Source organism: Dryobates pubescens, chromosome Z (assembly GCF_014839835.1).
Source record: "Dryobates pubescens isolate bDryPub1 chromosome Z, bDryPub1.pri, whole genome shotgun sequence".
Taxonomy (NCBI): domain Eukaryota; kingdom Metazoa; phylum Chordata; class Aves; order Piciformes; family Picidae; genus Dryobates; species Dryobates pubescens.
The window spans coordinates 48,406,849-48,423,475 of NC_071657.1; the positions used below are offsets into that span (position 1 = coordinate 48,406,849).

The following is a 16,627-nucleotide window of genomic DNA, read 5'->3' on the forward strand; positions in this document are numbered from 1 at the left end:
ACAGCACAGCCAGCAAGGACAATATCTCCATGCCAAAGCTGCAGCAGCCTTCCTCCACAGACCCAAACTGTCTTGGGGGCTGAGGGGTGTGGTAATACAATTCCTTTCCTCTTCTCTCTCCCTCTTCTCTCTCTCACTCTCTAGTTGTTTCTCTCTCTCCTTCTGATCCATCCACTTTATTTGTGTAACAAATAACCTCACTGTTGATATTTTTGCCTCATTTGTGCCTCTAATTTCATAACATGAGAATATTCAAAAGAACTGATTCTCTTTCCCTCTCTGGACTGAGACAAGGTCCTGCACCTGGGTCAGGGCAATCCCAGGCACAAACACAGGCTGGTTGGAGAATGGGTAGAGAGAAGTCCTGAGGAGAAGGACTTGGGGGTGCTGGCTGATGAGAAGTTTTACCTGAAGTCTACAAGAAGGATGGAGAAAGACTGTTTACAAAGGCCTGTAGTGATGAGAAGAGGGGCAATGGTTTCAAACTAGGGAAGAGTAGATTTAGATGGGATGTTAGGAACAAGTTCTTTACCATGAAGGTAGTGGAACACTGGAATAGATTGACCAGGGAAGTAGTTGTGACCCTGTCCCTGAAGGACAGGATTCTGGGCAGCCTAATGCAGTTGAGGATGACCCTCCTTACTGCAGAGGTAGTTTGACTAGATGACCTTTGGAGGTCCCTTCCAACCCAGGCCATTCTATGATTCTATGAAGTTCAACATCAGTCAGTAATGTGCACTTGCAACCCAGAAAGCAAACCATGCCCTAGATTCATCAAAAGAAGCATGGCCAGCAGGTCAAGGGAGATGATTCTTCCTCTCTGCTCTGCTCATATGAGACCCCACCTGGAGTACTGTGTCCAGCTCTGGAGCCATCAACACAAGAAAGGCATCAAACTGTTAGAGTAGGTCCAGAGGAGGGCCACAAAGATGACCAGATGGCTGCAGCACCTCTATGAAAACAGGCAAGAGAGTTGGTATTGCTCAACCTGGAGAAGAGAAGGGTCCAGGCAGACCTTATTGCAGCCTTCCAGTATTTGAAGGGGGCCTACAGGACAGCTGCAGAGGCACTTTTTACAAAGGCATGTTGTGACAGGGCAAGAGTTAATTTGAAAATGGAAAAAAAATAGATTTAGATTTTGACACAGGAAGAGACTCTTTCATCATGAGCAGGGTGAGACACTGGAACAGGTTCTCCAGAGAAGCTGTGAAGGCTCCTACCCTGGAAGAATTCAAAACTAGGTTGGATGGGGCCTTGAACAATTTGGTCTAGTGGGAAGTGTTCCTACCCACAGCAGGGGGTTAGGAACTAGATGACCTTTAAGATCCCTTCCAACCCAAATCATTCTATGATTCTATGGTTCTGCAGGAAATTCTATTATCCTTTTCTATAGAAGCTATTCCATAATTTAACTGTAATCAATATTGATTTTGAGTAATAGCATAGGTGGAGACACATGAAGATTGGATATATAAAATCCCAGCAAGCTTCTACAAGTCTCCAAGTTGTGTAAGGTGTTACTGTTCTTCACCAGAGGATATGCCACAGACCACCTGTCTGACAGACTGCATGCACTGTAGTGCTGCTAATGGAAGTACTGTTTTCTTGCCGGGGGATCTGTGCTGCATCACTTTATTCTCAGGTTTTCTCAGGTTTTCCAGGTTGTATTCAGCCTGGTATACCTCTTTCCAGCTTTGGTGTGACTCTTTCATCTGAATGCAACAACTGGAAAAAATCAGAATGAAGTCTTAAACTTTGTTTTAATCTAAAGCTTTCGATTTCATAAGATCAGAAAATCTACAGAGAAATACTTTTAGCAATTCAAAATACAGTTTATATATATTTCTGTATATTTTCAGAAGTCCATAAAATCATCAGGATTTTTCTTGTAGTTGGAATTCCCCAATATGAGCAAAATTACACTGAAGATAGTTATTTATGAAGCTAAAATCAGCTTATATTAACCACAGAGCTGCAGATGGTCCTCAGTCAGGAAAGCATTCATACTGAATTCAAAGTACAGCCAATTGCTGTACAGGTCATCTTGGCTGACTTCGTGATTTCAAGCACTGCCATAGCATTTAAGGTGCTCTATTACTTTTCTTTCCAAAGTTGCTTCATGTTACTTTTCACCTCAAAAATTGCCACTTTTGCCTAAGATTTTCTGAGATGTGTGGTAAAGTATAACCTGATACAGTGTCTGTTTAGCCAGTTGTTCTGTCACCCAACAACACCTGCCTAGGAAGGGGAATCAAGGAAAGGAAAGGAGATCCATGGATTGAAAAAAGATAGATTTAATTAAATAAAATAATATTTTAATACGTGGTATTAATAGAATGGCATGGAATAGAATAGAATAGAATAGACCAGGTTGGAAGAGACCTTCAAGATCATTGCATCCAACCTATCATCCAACACCATCTAATCAACTAAACCATGGCACCAAGCACCCCATCCAATCTCTTCCTAAACACCTTCAGTGATGGTGACTCCACCACCTCCCCGGGGAGCCCATTCCAATGGCCAATCACTTTCTCTATGAAGAATTTCCTCCTAACATCCAGTCTAAACCTCACCTGGCACAGCTTGAGACTGTGTCCTCCTCTTCTGGTGCTGGTTGCCTGGGAGAAGAGACCAGCCCCCACCTGGCTACAACCTCCCTTCAGGTAGTTGTAGACAGCAATGAGTTCTCCCCTGAGCCTCCTCTTCTCCAGGCTAAGCAACCCCAGCTCCCTCAGCCTCTCCTCATAGGGCTTGCGCTCCAATCCCCTCACCAACTTTGTTGCCCTTCTCTGGACACATTTCAGCAACTCAACATTTTTCCTAAACTGAGGGGCCCAGAATTGGACACAGTACTCCAGGTGTGGCCTAATCAGTGCAGTGTACAGGGGTAGAATGACCTCCCTGCTCCTGCTGGCCACACTGTTCCTGATGCAGGCCAGGATGCCATTGGCCTTCTTGGCCACCTGGGCACACTGCAGGCTCATGTTCAGCCAGCTGTCAACCAGTACCCCCAGGTCCCTCTCTGCCTGGCCGCTCTCCAGCCACTCTGACCCCAGCCTGTAGTGCTGCATGGGGCTGTTCTGGCCCATGTGCAGAACACTAATGCTACTAATAATACAGGGTACACAAAGTTATTCTCAGCCCATGTAGTGGTTGTGAGCTGTGCACTCTCAGCAGTGAACACAATGTCAAGTACTGTGAAAACCACAGCTCCAGCGAAGGCATGATGGGCACACCAAAGAGGAGAGTATGCCTCAGCAGAAGAAAGGCAAAAACCCTTCAGGCATGGTGGCCATTGGGGAAAGGCACAAACTTACCAGTTTATAGTGAGTGTGCTGCTTATGGTATCGAGTACTTCTATTACCCACTTTTGTCAGCTGCCCTAGCATTTGGTCCTTCTAGCTTTAGCATTTGGCTAACTCTAAACTGCTGAAGACCTTGGCTGCTATGGAGACCCCACATACCGTAGCTGGCCACAAATGAAAATAGAGTGCCGTATCAACTTTGTTCTCACTCAACTGGGTGCTGCAATCTTCTTAAAAATGTGTCATTCCTATATACAAAACTGACTCTATGATTCTATCCCAGCAAAACTAAAATGAAGACAAACTGATAGCCTTCAAGGTACAGGCTGAAGTTTTAACTGCAAGAGACTAAAAGCTGCACAGTATTTTATGCCCTCTGAAGTCTCAAAACTTCATTTCTAGTTTGTGACTTCATCTGTAAAATTGCCTTTTAGCTGTGGTTTTGCTACTTCTGCATCATGCAGTTATTTTCAATGCCTTGTGCCAAATTAAAGTTGTTTGACCAGGTGCATAAAATTTGAAAATTATGTTGCAGTTCTTCTAGTAACAGCATGGCATGGTTTGCCTATGAAAAATGCAATAGTGAAATACAACAGTGAGCAAGTGTAGTTGTCTGATGAGTAGTCAAAAATTGAATATGATGAAAAATTACATTAGTTAATGAAAACACGTAAATTATGGGATAATATGGAAGGAATCATAAAGATTTAACACTGTATCTACATCTTCTGGTAGCTTTTGGCACCATAATAACCTCCAAAATACTGGACCAATAATATAGTTTACCTGCCTGAAGTAGCACATGTATCAGTTTTACCTTGAATGACAAAAATTACTTTAGACATAATACTGCTGTGGCATGCATGTAGCTAAACAAATACCTCCTCCCACACTGAAAAATACATCTCATATATACACCCTGAGGCATTTCTTCACAGTTCAAGGAATATTTATCTAAAATCTAGATACATTCAGGATAGATTGAGGTTTTTCTAGAAAGGTGGAAACAAAACAGACTGGTATCACACTTGGAATTCAACAGTAACTTATTTCTTATTTTTCAGAGAGATCTATTATATGTTTAGAAAGAGTGCTGGATGTTCAGGAAAGAGTTGAGGAGACCAACTTGCTTCACGATGGATCTGTCATTAGCAGAGCAAGAATCAGCAGCTTTACTTGCAGACAGGATACCAGTGTGCTTCATTGCAATGTGGCCTACCCCACACCTGCAGGAAGTCAGTTGAAATGGCTGTTTCAAAGAGGCAAACTCAAGACATATAACGCTGCACAGGAAGAAATGGTTTTCACCTCCAAAGTTCACTTGTGCCCTGTAATGACTTAATGTGTGTCAGTATACTGATCTTGCACTCAAGCCTCAAGTGGCAGGTCTGGCTGAAGCTGTATGGATTCCATTTGCTAAAAAAATGCTGATACGATTCTTAAAGTTTAATAGCATCAGTATGGCATGTTACTCTCTTTCAAGTACAATGTCTGGATTGCAAAATACACTTTCCCCTTTTTTGTATCTGTACCTGAGCAGTTTGTCTTCAGTCTTAGGTCTACTTAACATGTACAATTGAACCAGCTTACACATAAAATATAACTTCTTCAAACAATTTTATTTCTTACTGTAAATTGTTACCTTTTTCCCTTGTTACCTTCACATGAGTCCCTTTTGAGAACACTTGTATGAAAACAAGTCACCTTGAGTTGCTTCCTTAGTTAGGACAAAAATTAAATATTTTCAGTTGCTTCTCACTGACTTCAATATAAGGTGCATACTTTCTTTCTCCTGAGAAATGTCAGATTCAGAGCGCTGTTTCCAAAAGATGAGGAAATTGGAATGTTCTCGAGAGATACCATAAGCATTGCTTCAAAACTAAAATATTAATTTAATCTGATATGTAAGACAAATGTAGTTCTATGATTAAGCAGAGTAATGACTTAGCTAACAGAATCCCTGCAGATTGCCAGTTCCCACATGGCAAATATTAATACACAGTTTTTGTAGTACTCAGCACTTTCTGATTCAGGGAAAAATATGAAACTTTATGCATTGCTGAAATAGGAATAATTCAGTGCAGCAAAATAAAGACTTATATATATGGCAATGCAGATGAAATTCCTACCCAAATGGTCATCCATTTGTGAATAGGAAGAAAGCTTTTTCCTGTCTAATACACTTATAATTTTCTTTTTCTGATGATCTCCCGTCTAACCCTATAGAAACTTGATATTTATGACATGCATATGAGCTTCACCACATGCAATAAAATCAAAGAAATTTGGCTGGTTTAAGAATTGGAAAACTCCAGTTTGTTTTGCAGTTGACACATAAATTGCCATTTTGCATGAGGAGTATTGAACAAAACACTACTTGCTCTGTGGCAGCTACAGTGGATGTTTTGGGTCTGATTTGAACTGTAGGATGCAAAATGAAAGCAGTAAGATGATTATTCTCACTAGGACTTAAATGTGTGTGCAACCAGCATGCAGGGCAGCTGGCAGAAAACTAGGCTGTAGAACTTGTGCATCAGGCCCAATGCCAAGGATAAGCAATTGTCATAGCCTAAACCTAAAGAGTATGCTTTAAAGACACCGTTTTTGCAAGGCTGGTGAGCAGCAAGAGGTGGCAAGACCTGTGAAGGCAAGGAAGTGTCCTGTCTGCTGCAGCTGCCCTGTACAGTAGAATTTCTTTGTACAGTAGAATTAACCAGGTTGGAAAAAGACCTTCAAGATCATCAAGTCCAACCTATCATCCAACACTATCTAATCACGCCCCATCCAGTCTCTTCCTAAACACCTTCAGTGATGGTGACTCCACCACCTCCCTGGGCAGCACATTCTAATGGCCAATCACTCTTTCTTTGAAGAATTTCTTCCTAACATCCAGCCTAAACCTCCCCTAGCGCAGCTTGAGACTGTGTCTTCTTGTTCTGTTGCTGGTTGCCTGGGAGAAGAGACCAACCCCCACCTGGCTACAATCTCCCTTCAGGCAGTTGTATACAACAATAAGGTCTCCTCTGAGCATCCTCTTCTCCAGGCTAAGCAACCCCAGCTCCCTCAGCCTCTCCACACAGGGCTTGTACTTCAAATCCATCACCAGCTTTGTTGCCCTTCTCTGGACACATTCCAGCAACTCAACATTTTTCCTAAACTGAGGGGCCCAGAACTGGACACAGTACTCAAGGTGTGGCCTAACCAGTTCTGAGTACAGGGCAGAAGGACTTCCCTGCTCCTGCTGGCCACACTATTCCTGATACAGGCCAGGATGCCATTTGCCTTCTTGGCCACCTGGGCACACTGCTGCTCCAGCCCAGGACAAGAGGCGCACGTGCATGCCAAAAGGTCATGCTGCAACCATGGCAGCAGGGAGAGTAAGCTAACCCCTGAGTCCCCCTACAACCCTAGGCCCATTTCAGGAACCTTCCAGGTAAAGATAGTCTGCATACCTAGCAAACTCTACTGAGGGGAAGGGCCCTGAGGGACAGGAGACTATAAAAGAAGCAAAAGTAGCCAAATGGGTGCCCCACCAGGTTTGAACCCCGTATTTAAGACTAGGCTGCATACTGCTAGTGGTGACATTGTTCCTTTTTGTTTATTCTGTCCTCTGTTTTCCTTCTTTAATTTTCTCTAATTTATTAAAAAGTTAAACTCCTTTCCCACATTGCCATTGCTGTTTGTATTCAATAAAGAATGCAACTGGGTTCTACAGACACCTTTGTCCATGGGGGTTCTCAGAACCTGGTATGTCTCTGTGTTTGAGGCTCAGGTTGCATCAGCACTCAAGTACCAAATATTTAGGTCTGTTCTTGTAAGACAGTGTTATTGCATAAGAAAACACTTTTTATAGCACTGCACTTAGATTTTTTGCTGGTTTTGGCATCCACATTAGCACAAACAGATGGTAGAGTGACTTGCAGGTGGTGCTGTGTGAGACTATCAGATATGGCCAAAGCAAGCTGAGAGCTGACAGGCCAGTAAATTTTTGATCCAAAGGGACAAGCAGGCAGGGAGAAGTTGTTGAGTTAAAATATGTATCTGGTATCTTCTATTTGAAAAAGGTGTTTGGTATTTGGGGGGGAGGGGGAGGAAGCATGGGGAGGCTGGAGGTGCTTGATGCACTCTGGAAAAGAGACTATACGACTGGCAGAGAGAGAAGGGCACATTGGCTGAACAGCTGGGAGAGGAGCGAGATTCATACTAACAGGTGAACAAGCCAGGAGAGTAGCACAAAGTCTGAATTAACTACAATTCACTAAAAACAATCAATCAACCAACTGACTTAGAGAAAGATACACAAGAGACTCAGCAAGTTTCTTGTATTATGCTTCTATTTCAGCGCCGGACACAGGTAGAATCATTTCAAAAGGCCTGTGTGTCTTCAGACAGTTTTGGGCAAACCTTTATACAAAAAGTTGTCTATTTGTCATGACAGAGGTATGTCAACATTTTGCAGAAAAGTCCAGGTGTCCATTATCTAATACAAAAACCATCTTGTCTAGGACTAACAGAAGTAAATCACTAAAAATCCTGCTATTCCTTATCTATGCAGAGGCTGTCTGCCAACTCCTCTCCCCCTCCCTGCATTCCAGCATTCAGCTAACGAGGAAAATTCTTATCCACTTGGTTATTCTGTTAATGAGAATTTTCTGTTCATCACAACGTCCCCAAAAAATCCTCAAAAAGGAGTTAATGGCAACTAAGTTGCAAGATAGAGGTCCATAGACTTCAGAAAGTGGTGGCTAGATGCTGGGACGCGTCAAGACCTAACTAGGTGAAGAGTACACAGCTTTAGGGCCACCGGCATTACAGGATCAGAAAGGAGGCCTCTGTGACAGGGCTTGTGGGGTGCGAGAAACAAGAGTCCTTCGTTTTACACGGAGGGTGGTGACTACTGGCTACTGCCGGCCTGTGAATGGCGCCACGGTCAAGGCTTGGAAAGGGGCCCAGCAAAAGGCCGCAGACTGTGAGGCCAGTAGCTGCGACCAAAGTGGCGCACAGGCTGGAGCCAGACCTGCTACTGGGCTGGTCGCGGCGGGCGAGAGCCACCTACGCTGCCACCAGCGTGACCCGACAAAGTTCGCCTCGCTCGTACGGGAGCACCGGGTGAATTATAGGTCGCACGCCCAACGCCGAGCATACTGTTGTCGGGGAAGGGACAAAAAACGCAGCACCTCTCCACTGTGCGCCTCGCTGAGCTCACCCCGCCCCCCCGCCGCCACTTCCACTAAGGGGCGACTCGCGGGGCGGGGCGGCGCAGCGCTGGCCCTCCTCCTCCTCCTCCTCCTCCCTCGCCCTTGCTCCCCCTCCCCTTCCCCTTCCCCCTCCAGTGCAGCGGCCGCTCCGCCCCCGGGGAAGGAGGAATGAGCCACGGCCACGGCTGGGGGGAGAGCGGGTGAATGAGGCTCGCTCGCTTTCTTAATTCCTCTATACCTCCGGGCGGTTGAGCAAGCGACTTGTTTTCATAGCTGCCCCCGTTTACGCTAAGACACGGAGGCGAGAGCTGAACCGTCTATTTTTCAGCAGGGCAACCCCCCGCATATCCCTACCTCCCCTGCCGCCCGGTTGCAGCGTGCCCGGTGGTACCACCCCGCCTGGCGGGAGGAGGGAGCGCGGCCGTATCTCCCGCGGTGGCGGCTGCTGCTGCAGGCGGAGGTGGGTGTGGGCCGAGTGCCAGCGCGGTGGGTAGCGGGGCGCTAGACCGCTGAGGCGGCAGGGGGGAAGGCGGACGGGCGGAGCTTCGCTTCCGCGCCTAATGTGAGGGGGCGGGCTGCGCGTCCGTGTGGTGGGAGCCGTATCGTCTGGGGAAGGGGCAGCTTCGGCCGCGGCAAGCCTCGCCGAACCGCTTGTGCGCGGGGACGGGCGATCGAGCGGCGGGCAGGCGCTCCAGGCTGCGTGCGGCCCACCCCGGCCCGCGTGGGTATGTATGTGGCGTCGGTGCTGCCAGCGCGCTGCGGGTGGGGGCTGCGGGCGCGGTCGTTGGGCTCCCCGAGGGACTTTTTGTGGGGGTGAGTCGCGGGCGCTGTGCGGTGTCCCCCGTCTGCCGATCGAGGGGCCGGCCTCCCATGCGGAGCGCGCTGTTGATGTCCGCTTCTGTGTTACCCTTATCTTTGCTTCCCTGCCCCGGTGTTTGTATCCCAGCAGCGGAACCTCGGGCAGCTGGCAGCGCCTCGGTGGCAGGGGCTGGAGGTGCAGACCCCTCCCCTCGGCCCAATTCCCTTGGCGGCAACAGGCGTCACGTCGGTGAGAAAACATGAGCCGAGATTTCAAACCCGGAGACTTGATCTTTGCCAAGATGAAGGGTTATCCCCATTGGCCAGCCAGGGTAAGGCACCCCTCCTCCCCCGCGGCCCGCAACGCCCTCCTGCTCTGAACCTGTCCTCCACGCCCCCCTGCACCCGCCTCTCCCGGCCTCTCCTCCCTCAGTTGGGGCTTTGTCCTGCAAGAAGTGCTTTGAGGCACCTGTGGAGAGTAGCGGAGCTAAACAACGTTGCGCCCTCAGCCCCCTGCGTCGTGCGAGGGGGGACGCCGTAGTGCTCCCCTGGTTGGAAGCAACTCCTGAAGCACATTGCAGGTCCTGTGCTCTGGTTCGTTGTTACTTTCCGCTAAAGTCGCTTCTCCTGTAACGAGTAGCCCACTCCAGTAGTCGTTAGTTGTCCTAATTTGCATAACGTGGCCTGTAGAAATAAGGACTGCTATACGGTACCATGACGCTGGAGGTGTGCAAGCACCTAACTCTACAGATACGATATTCCCACATAACTACTCATTTTTTGACAAAAGGAAGAACGTGGAGCTATGGCAAGTTTACTTTTCACTTTTGAAGTCACCTATTCCTGTAGTGCTTTCTGTAGAGTGAGCTACATGCATGTGATAAGTTGTTCAGTCCTTTTTTGCATTCTCCCTGCACCCTTGGAAGAGGCATGGCAAGTGCTGTGACTGCTGTAAGTCATTTGATGGTTGTGAGGCTGTAGACAAAAGAATAATTATGAAATGTTTAGCTAAGATAGTGGCTTAAGTATTCTATTTTTTTAAAATTGATTGACGTTTCCTTTTTGTGGCACTTGACATTTGGGCTTGGGCAACTCACGAGCTCAGCATAAGGGTAGGAGGCCTTGCTAGGGCTTATGCTGAAGGAGAGGTGGTATTTAGATGGAGTTAGATTTTTATTTTTTTTATAGTCGTATCACATTATATCATTGTAAAGAAAATAGTCACGTGAAAAGTGTTGCTGTAACATGAGAAGTGTTGTCATTTCATAATACTAATACTTTAATTCTGCTGTTACTTCTGAACAGTTAAAAGATCTTGAGAGCTAGTGTTTTGGGTAGGTGTTTTAATGTTTAACACTCTTTTCCCTTAGACTGTTGTTAACCATTACTTGACATGAATTGTAATCTGTCTTTTCCTTAGGTGGATGAAGTTCCTGATGGAGCAGTAAAGCCTCCTACGAATAAAATGCCTATTTTCTTTTTTGGCACCCATGAGACGTAAGTCATTTAAGGGTCGTGCTTCTTTGTAGAATGCTGTTACAAGAAGTTAATGGCTTATCTGAATGTATTGTGTTGTAAACTATAGCACCCAGTAGCAGACCAAATTCTTCCTAAATTAATATTTTGACAAGACATACGTCTCTCATTTTTGCTTAAGTTATTCAAGGGAATGGTAGTTTATAACCATACACTTCCCCTGTCAGAAGGAAAAAACACATTCCTACCCACAGTGGTATGGCTGATAAGTTTTTTTCCTTCCTCAGTATTGAACTTTAATTACAATCCTCAAAATTCTCAACAATATATTCTCAAAGAAAGTGAAAGGAAGCTGAGAACAGTGTTTCTGAGATAGGCAAAATTTGAGAAGCAGACACATGTTGGTTTTTTCTGGACAGGTTTGGTGTTGTGAGTGTTGGGTTTTTATGAGATATGGAGAGAAAAATGAGGAAGTTCAGCTAGCTGTGTAGCTCTCAACCTGGAAAATACTCATCTTTGGGTAATTTTGGCAGTACTAGTGTTTTGCAGTTTTATAACATTTGCTTTGAAGGACTATTTTTTCCATTGCTAGATTTCATTGTCAATATGCTAGCTTTATGCAGTTCAGTCTTTTGAAAGATACCGTATTGCGTTATTGCATGGCTGGCTGTCCTAGTGTGGATTTATAAGGCTTCAAATTCAGTGTTACATTTGTTGTCTGATTTGTTTCTTTGTATTTTAAAAAAGAACCAAACTTATAATGGTGGAGTTTTAATTCTGCCTTTAATTGTTTTAGTCTGGTACTTTGCATCTGTCTTTTAGTAGGCTGTGTTAAGACATACATTGTGCTGAATTAAGCATCCTCTACTCTCTCTGACCTTACTTCTTACTTGGTTCTTTGTGTAAGAAGTTCTTTCCCTGGCGGGGAGATGTGGTTTTTTTTTTAATTACTTTTTTTTTTTTAGTTTGTCAGAGAATGGAGTTCCTGGAATTCAGTTAAAAGTTATAAAGTTTTATTCTTGTTCATTTTTTTAAGTTATGATAGATAACATGGGTACATTTGAAATAGCTGTTTGCCACTCTTTGACATTATTACAAAATGAAGTTCTAATTCAGTCTGGGTTTTGTTAGGCTGTAGGTTCAGGGTTTTTATGTTTCAGAAATCCATACAATATAGAGAAATTTGTTGTCTGTTTCATGCAGATTGCACAGTACAGAATAATCTAGCTGTTTCTCGAAGTTTGTTCTTTAAGCATGTCACTTTACTTTGTGCTCCTTAGAGTGATAATAGGTGAAACTCAAATGCTTCTTGATCTTACCTGTTTTTGCTTAAAGCAGATACCTGTAAGTATCAATAAGAAGGAATAGATCAGGTGAGAAAGGAGAATGCTATTCCATGGCATGCAATTTTGTATCTGTAAAAAGTCACTTAGTGATCCATCAGGATTTTTCTGTACTTTTTTCATGGGAATTAAAATCAAATTGGTAAAGTTGTACTGTGCTTCAAACAGTTAGGAAATACATCAGCATGTTAGTCTGTGCATATACAGCCTATCTTACTTTGGAAATTTGGTTGAGGTGTGTTTTGTTTATTTCCATACTATCTTAATTCAGCAACAGTATCCTTTCCTAAAAGAGGGCGATACAGTAAATACTACCTTAATAAAAGCTTTATTTGGAACTGTTTTACCAGTAAATAACTTTTTTGCAAAATTTGGTTGGTCACAGGAAAACAAAAGCTCACACTGAAGTCTAGTTGCTGAACTGTATGCCTTAGGGTAACCTCTCATTTAGTGTTCTTGTTCCTTTTTATTTTTGCCACGTGGGGACTTGACTGCAGGAACCCATTAGGCTATTTGTCCTCTTCACAGTAGCCGATAGGTAGTGTTTTTCAAAGCCAGAAGGATATGAATAGAGGTTTACAGACCTTGGAAGAATCTTCCCTTAAGAGGATGGGGAAGATGGAGCTTTGTTTCCTATGTTTTGGCTCCATTGCCATCCCTGTAGTATGGTTAAGTAGGCTTTGCACAGATGCATTTTTCCCACAGTGGCTGAATCCTCTCTAACCACCTTTTGTGAAGAAACGGGTGATTTGCAGTCGATTCTGACACAATGGCTTACTTAATACTTTGTGCGCAGAGGTGAGTGTTGTACTGCTGGAGTAGGAAAAGTTTAAGCTTTCTAGGTGATGTGTTCTCTTTTGTTTAGTAGGATGTGAGTCTCAAGAAGGTCTCTTTTAAAGATGATGAAGAAAATAGTGGAGCTTAGACTATCTGTTTAACTTTTCTGTGAGATAATCCTTTAGGAAGCAAGTGTCTCCAACGTTTCAAATACATGGATTTAGCACATTGTCAGGCAAAGCTGTGTCTAGACGCAGAGTGAAGGTAAGAATGTACCATCAAGCGATACTGTTTTTATGTTAGCAGCATGTAGCTTGCTACTTCAAAATCCTGACTTGAAAGATTATGAAAGCTGGGCAGGAATTAAAGTGTTCTTGATGTTCTTCAGCAGAATGCTGGTTCTCATGTTTCCCCAAGCCTAATTTAGAAAAGCAAGTAGTGTTGTTAATATGACTTTGACATATGAGAAAAGCTTCTAGGCTATATACAGGCTATGCACAACTTACAGGAGAGATAGTGCTCTGCAGGAGTGTTGTCTGACAAAGATATGCAGGCTGTGTTAAGACCTCCCCTATAGCAGTATTTTAAATAAACCCTATTTTTATTACTTCCTCCATTTAAAAAAAATAAGCAAGAAAAATTAAGGAACAGTTTAAAATGTTTTGATTTTTGGTTTTTTGTTAAGTTTGGTAAATCAAGTTAGGAGATTCTGTTGTCATAACTGAAAAGCTGAATCGCATAGCATTCTTACAAAGATGTCCACACACATGTCCAAAGATGTCAACACAGTCAAATGTTGCTTTTTTATGTCTGATACACTAAAAATTAGTCTTAAACTTTGTGTTTCAATTAGATGTTTTTTTAATTTTAAAAACTTTGAAAGACTTTTTGTTAGCCTGGAGCCATTTCTACTCCTTTAAATTGTTCTCTTGGCTTAAATTTTCTGGATTCAAGAATGCTTTATTCTTAACGTTCAAGCCTAATGTGTTTTTCTAAGGAAGCAATTGCTCTTCCTGCTTGTTTGCATGTTACTCAGTTTTCAGTTGGTCACAGTAGTTTGTTGTCCTTTTGGCTGCAGTCTTTTAAGATGCTGCAGTCTTTAAGATGCTGTATGGGCTGTTTCTCACCCAGACAATCAGCATCTTGGGAAGGAAGGCTCCATATGTGTGGTGGTAGTAATGGAGAACCTGGGTCATTGAAGGCAAAAATTAAGAAGACTAAACATGCTTATGTAGCAGAATTAGATATTGCAGTAGTAATGAATTTCACATACTAAAATATTTGGTGCTTCCCTCTTTGAAAAGACTGTTTAGAATGTTAAATTTTTGTTGTTGTTGTTGTTCCTTCTTTCCTTAAGGGCATTTTTGGGACCAAAGGACATATTCCCTTACTCTGAAAATAAAGATAAATATGGCAAACCAAATAAAAGAAAGGGTTTTAATGAAGGCTTGTGGGAAATCGACAATAATCCCAAAGTGAAGTTCTCTCATCAGCAGGTAAGTTGTGCAGAGTCTGCAAATCTTTATCGCTATACTGTTGGTGGGGAAGAAAAGGCAATCTATTTCCCTGCTGTAGGGTAATGAACTTTTGCTGTCATTGAACTGCAAGCTGGACCCATTTTTAATTTTTTTTTTTTACATGCATTTTATTTTAATTGATCTCTAGTAATAGCATAAAGGAGATGGGGAGTGGTGTTTGTGAATATTTGTTTCTTATAGTGATCTCACAAGGGACGGTTTTGAAGAACAAGGTTAGAAGTTTAACACCTGGAGCACACATCAAGTTTTACTTATAGCTCTATGTCTACTTACTTATCTGTACTTGGAAATATATATTCCTAAGGCATTTTTGTTTGTAACTGTACAGCTAGTCTTGACAAGTGGTAGTTGTTTGGAATCTCAGTCACTGTATTTTCTGTGTGTCAACCAAGGCCCTGTATTTCTGAAATTGTGAAGTGCCAGGCCACTGGATGTACACATCCCAATAGATTCTATTATCTCTATTACCCCTCTCCTCCCCCTGGCCCTCTCTCAACCTACCACACTGTGCTTTTCTCCACAAGTATCCTTGTAAGATTTCAGTACATGCTTCCTTAGTGTATAGTACTTTTCTTCTATTTGAAGCAATGTGGTGTTTGCCTTTTGCCCTCAAACTGTCATGTGACTTGCTTGATTCAATTTTTGTCCATCTGTAGTTCCTCCTTTCTTGCCTTCTTGATAAGTCTTCCAAACATAAATTTAGAACTATGCCGTGTGACCCATAAAAAGACCCAGGTTTCATCTGAAGAGAAAGATACTGTCTTGTTCATTTTGTCTTTGCCTCCTGTGAACATTCCGTAGCCTCTTGGTTTTGCTCTGTACACTGGACATAGGGTGGACCCTGATAACATACTGGGTCTTCTCAGCAATGTTGCAATAATAATAATAAAAATAATTGGTATATTTTGGTATTATTTGCTGCTCTTATGAGATGTGCCAGATTGCTATTTCTGCATAGGTTAATCTCTGCTTTATAAGATTACTGTGTTTCTAGTTTGAAGGACAAGAGCTGAAAAGTTTCCTACTTTAGTAGAATGAAGAGATAAGAGTGCACTCTAGATGTACACTTTTTCTGCTCTGAGATACAGGAGGATGCTAATCGCTTCATCACAGTTGGAAGGACTGTATTAATAAGAGACAGATTCTTTCTGCTGTTGGTAAACCCTCTGCCTGTTTTCTTTGTGACAGTTTAGGAGAGATGCTCCATGGGTGGCTGAGGAAGTTGTGAACCATAACTGAGCTACCAGTAATTTTATTGAAGTGAAATTCTGAGTATAAACCATCAGGAGTAACAAGCGTTTTGTTTCACAGCAGGAATGAATAATTTCAATTAAACAGTGCTCTGAATTGTTTTTGTAGGATCTCCGACGTTCCTAAATACATTTCCTATTGGAAATGTTCAAAACATGCTTCCAGGAGATGCACACAAACTGTTGTTGCAGTCTAGCAGCTTTTTTTTTTTTTTGCAAGGTAGACCTTTCCACCTTCTGAGTTCCATTTAGATATTTTGCTTTGGTGATAGCTCTTTCACACAGTCTTTCTGTTAGTTGGTCAGAGACTATCTAGAGCCATTGGGTTGTTTTTTGCCTTTTTTCTGCACAATTTCTGTATTTAAAAAGTTCCACAAATCATATTTAAGATCTGTTCCTGTAAATGGGCCTTAAAGTTATTGGAAGAAAATAGTAGGGATGTTTTAACTGCAGTACCATGTTCAATTCTGGACTACTAAGTGCAAGAGAGATGTGGACATCCTGGAGAGAGAGTCCACAAAAAGGCCACAAAGGTGATGGACTGGAGCATCTGTGCTATGAGAAAAGACTGAGAGAGCTTGGTCTGTTCAGTCCTGGTAGACTCAAGTGGGAATGTTGTTGGGGGTTGTTAATAAAATTAATATATTTTTTTAAATGTTTATAAATACCTAATACTCAAGTGCCAGGTATTTATACTCATCAATATGTATGAATACCTGAAGGGAGGGTGAAAATTGGACAGACTTCTTTCAGTGGTGCCCAGCAATGACAGCAAAGGCAGTGGGTACCAGCTGAAACATAACTGCACCGTGAACATCAGGAAGCATTTTTTTTTACTGCGAGGGTGACTGAGCACTGGCACAGGTTGCCCAGGAAGATTGTGGACTGTCCATCCTTGAAGACAGTCAAATGCCATCTAGGTATGGTACTGGTCAGCTG

General features: G+C 43.1%; 1 protein-coding gene across 6 annotated transcripts in view; it reads left to right on the top strand.

Moving 5' to 3' along the window:
- Positions 1 to 8,839: 8,839 nt before the first annotated feature.
- PSIP1 (PC4 and SRSF1 interacting protein 1) overlaps positions 8,840 to 16,627 on the top strand; it is a 43,236-nt gene continuing 35,448 nt past the window's right edge. For 3 of the 6 annotated variants that reach the window (XM_054178065.1, XM_054178069.1, XM_054178070.1), the window contains exons 1-4: positions 8,995 to 9,231; positions 9,453 to 9,636; positions 10,725 to 10,801; positions 14,258 to 14,396. In XM_054178065.1, the coding sequence (XP_054034040.1) occupies positions 9,565 to 9,636; positions 10,725 to 10,801; positions 14,258 to 14,396 (288 nt within the window). In that variant the 5' untranslated portion in view covers positions 8,995 to 9,231; positions 9,453 to 9,564. Of the gene's footprint in view, positions 8,967 to 8,994; positions 9,232 to 9,452; positions 9,637 to 10,724; positions 10,802 to 14,257; positions 14,397 to 16,627 lie in introns of those variants that run through there. The other 3 variants (XM_054178066.1, XM_054178068.1, XM_054178067.1) reach the window with 3 other exon arrangements.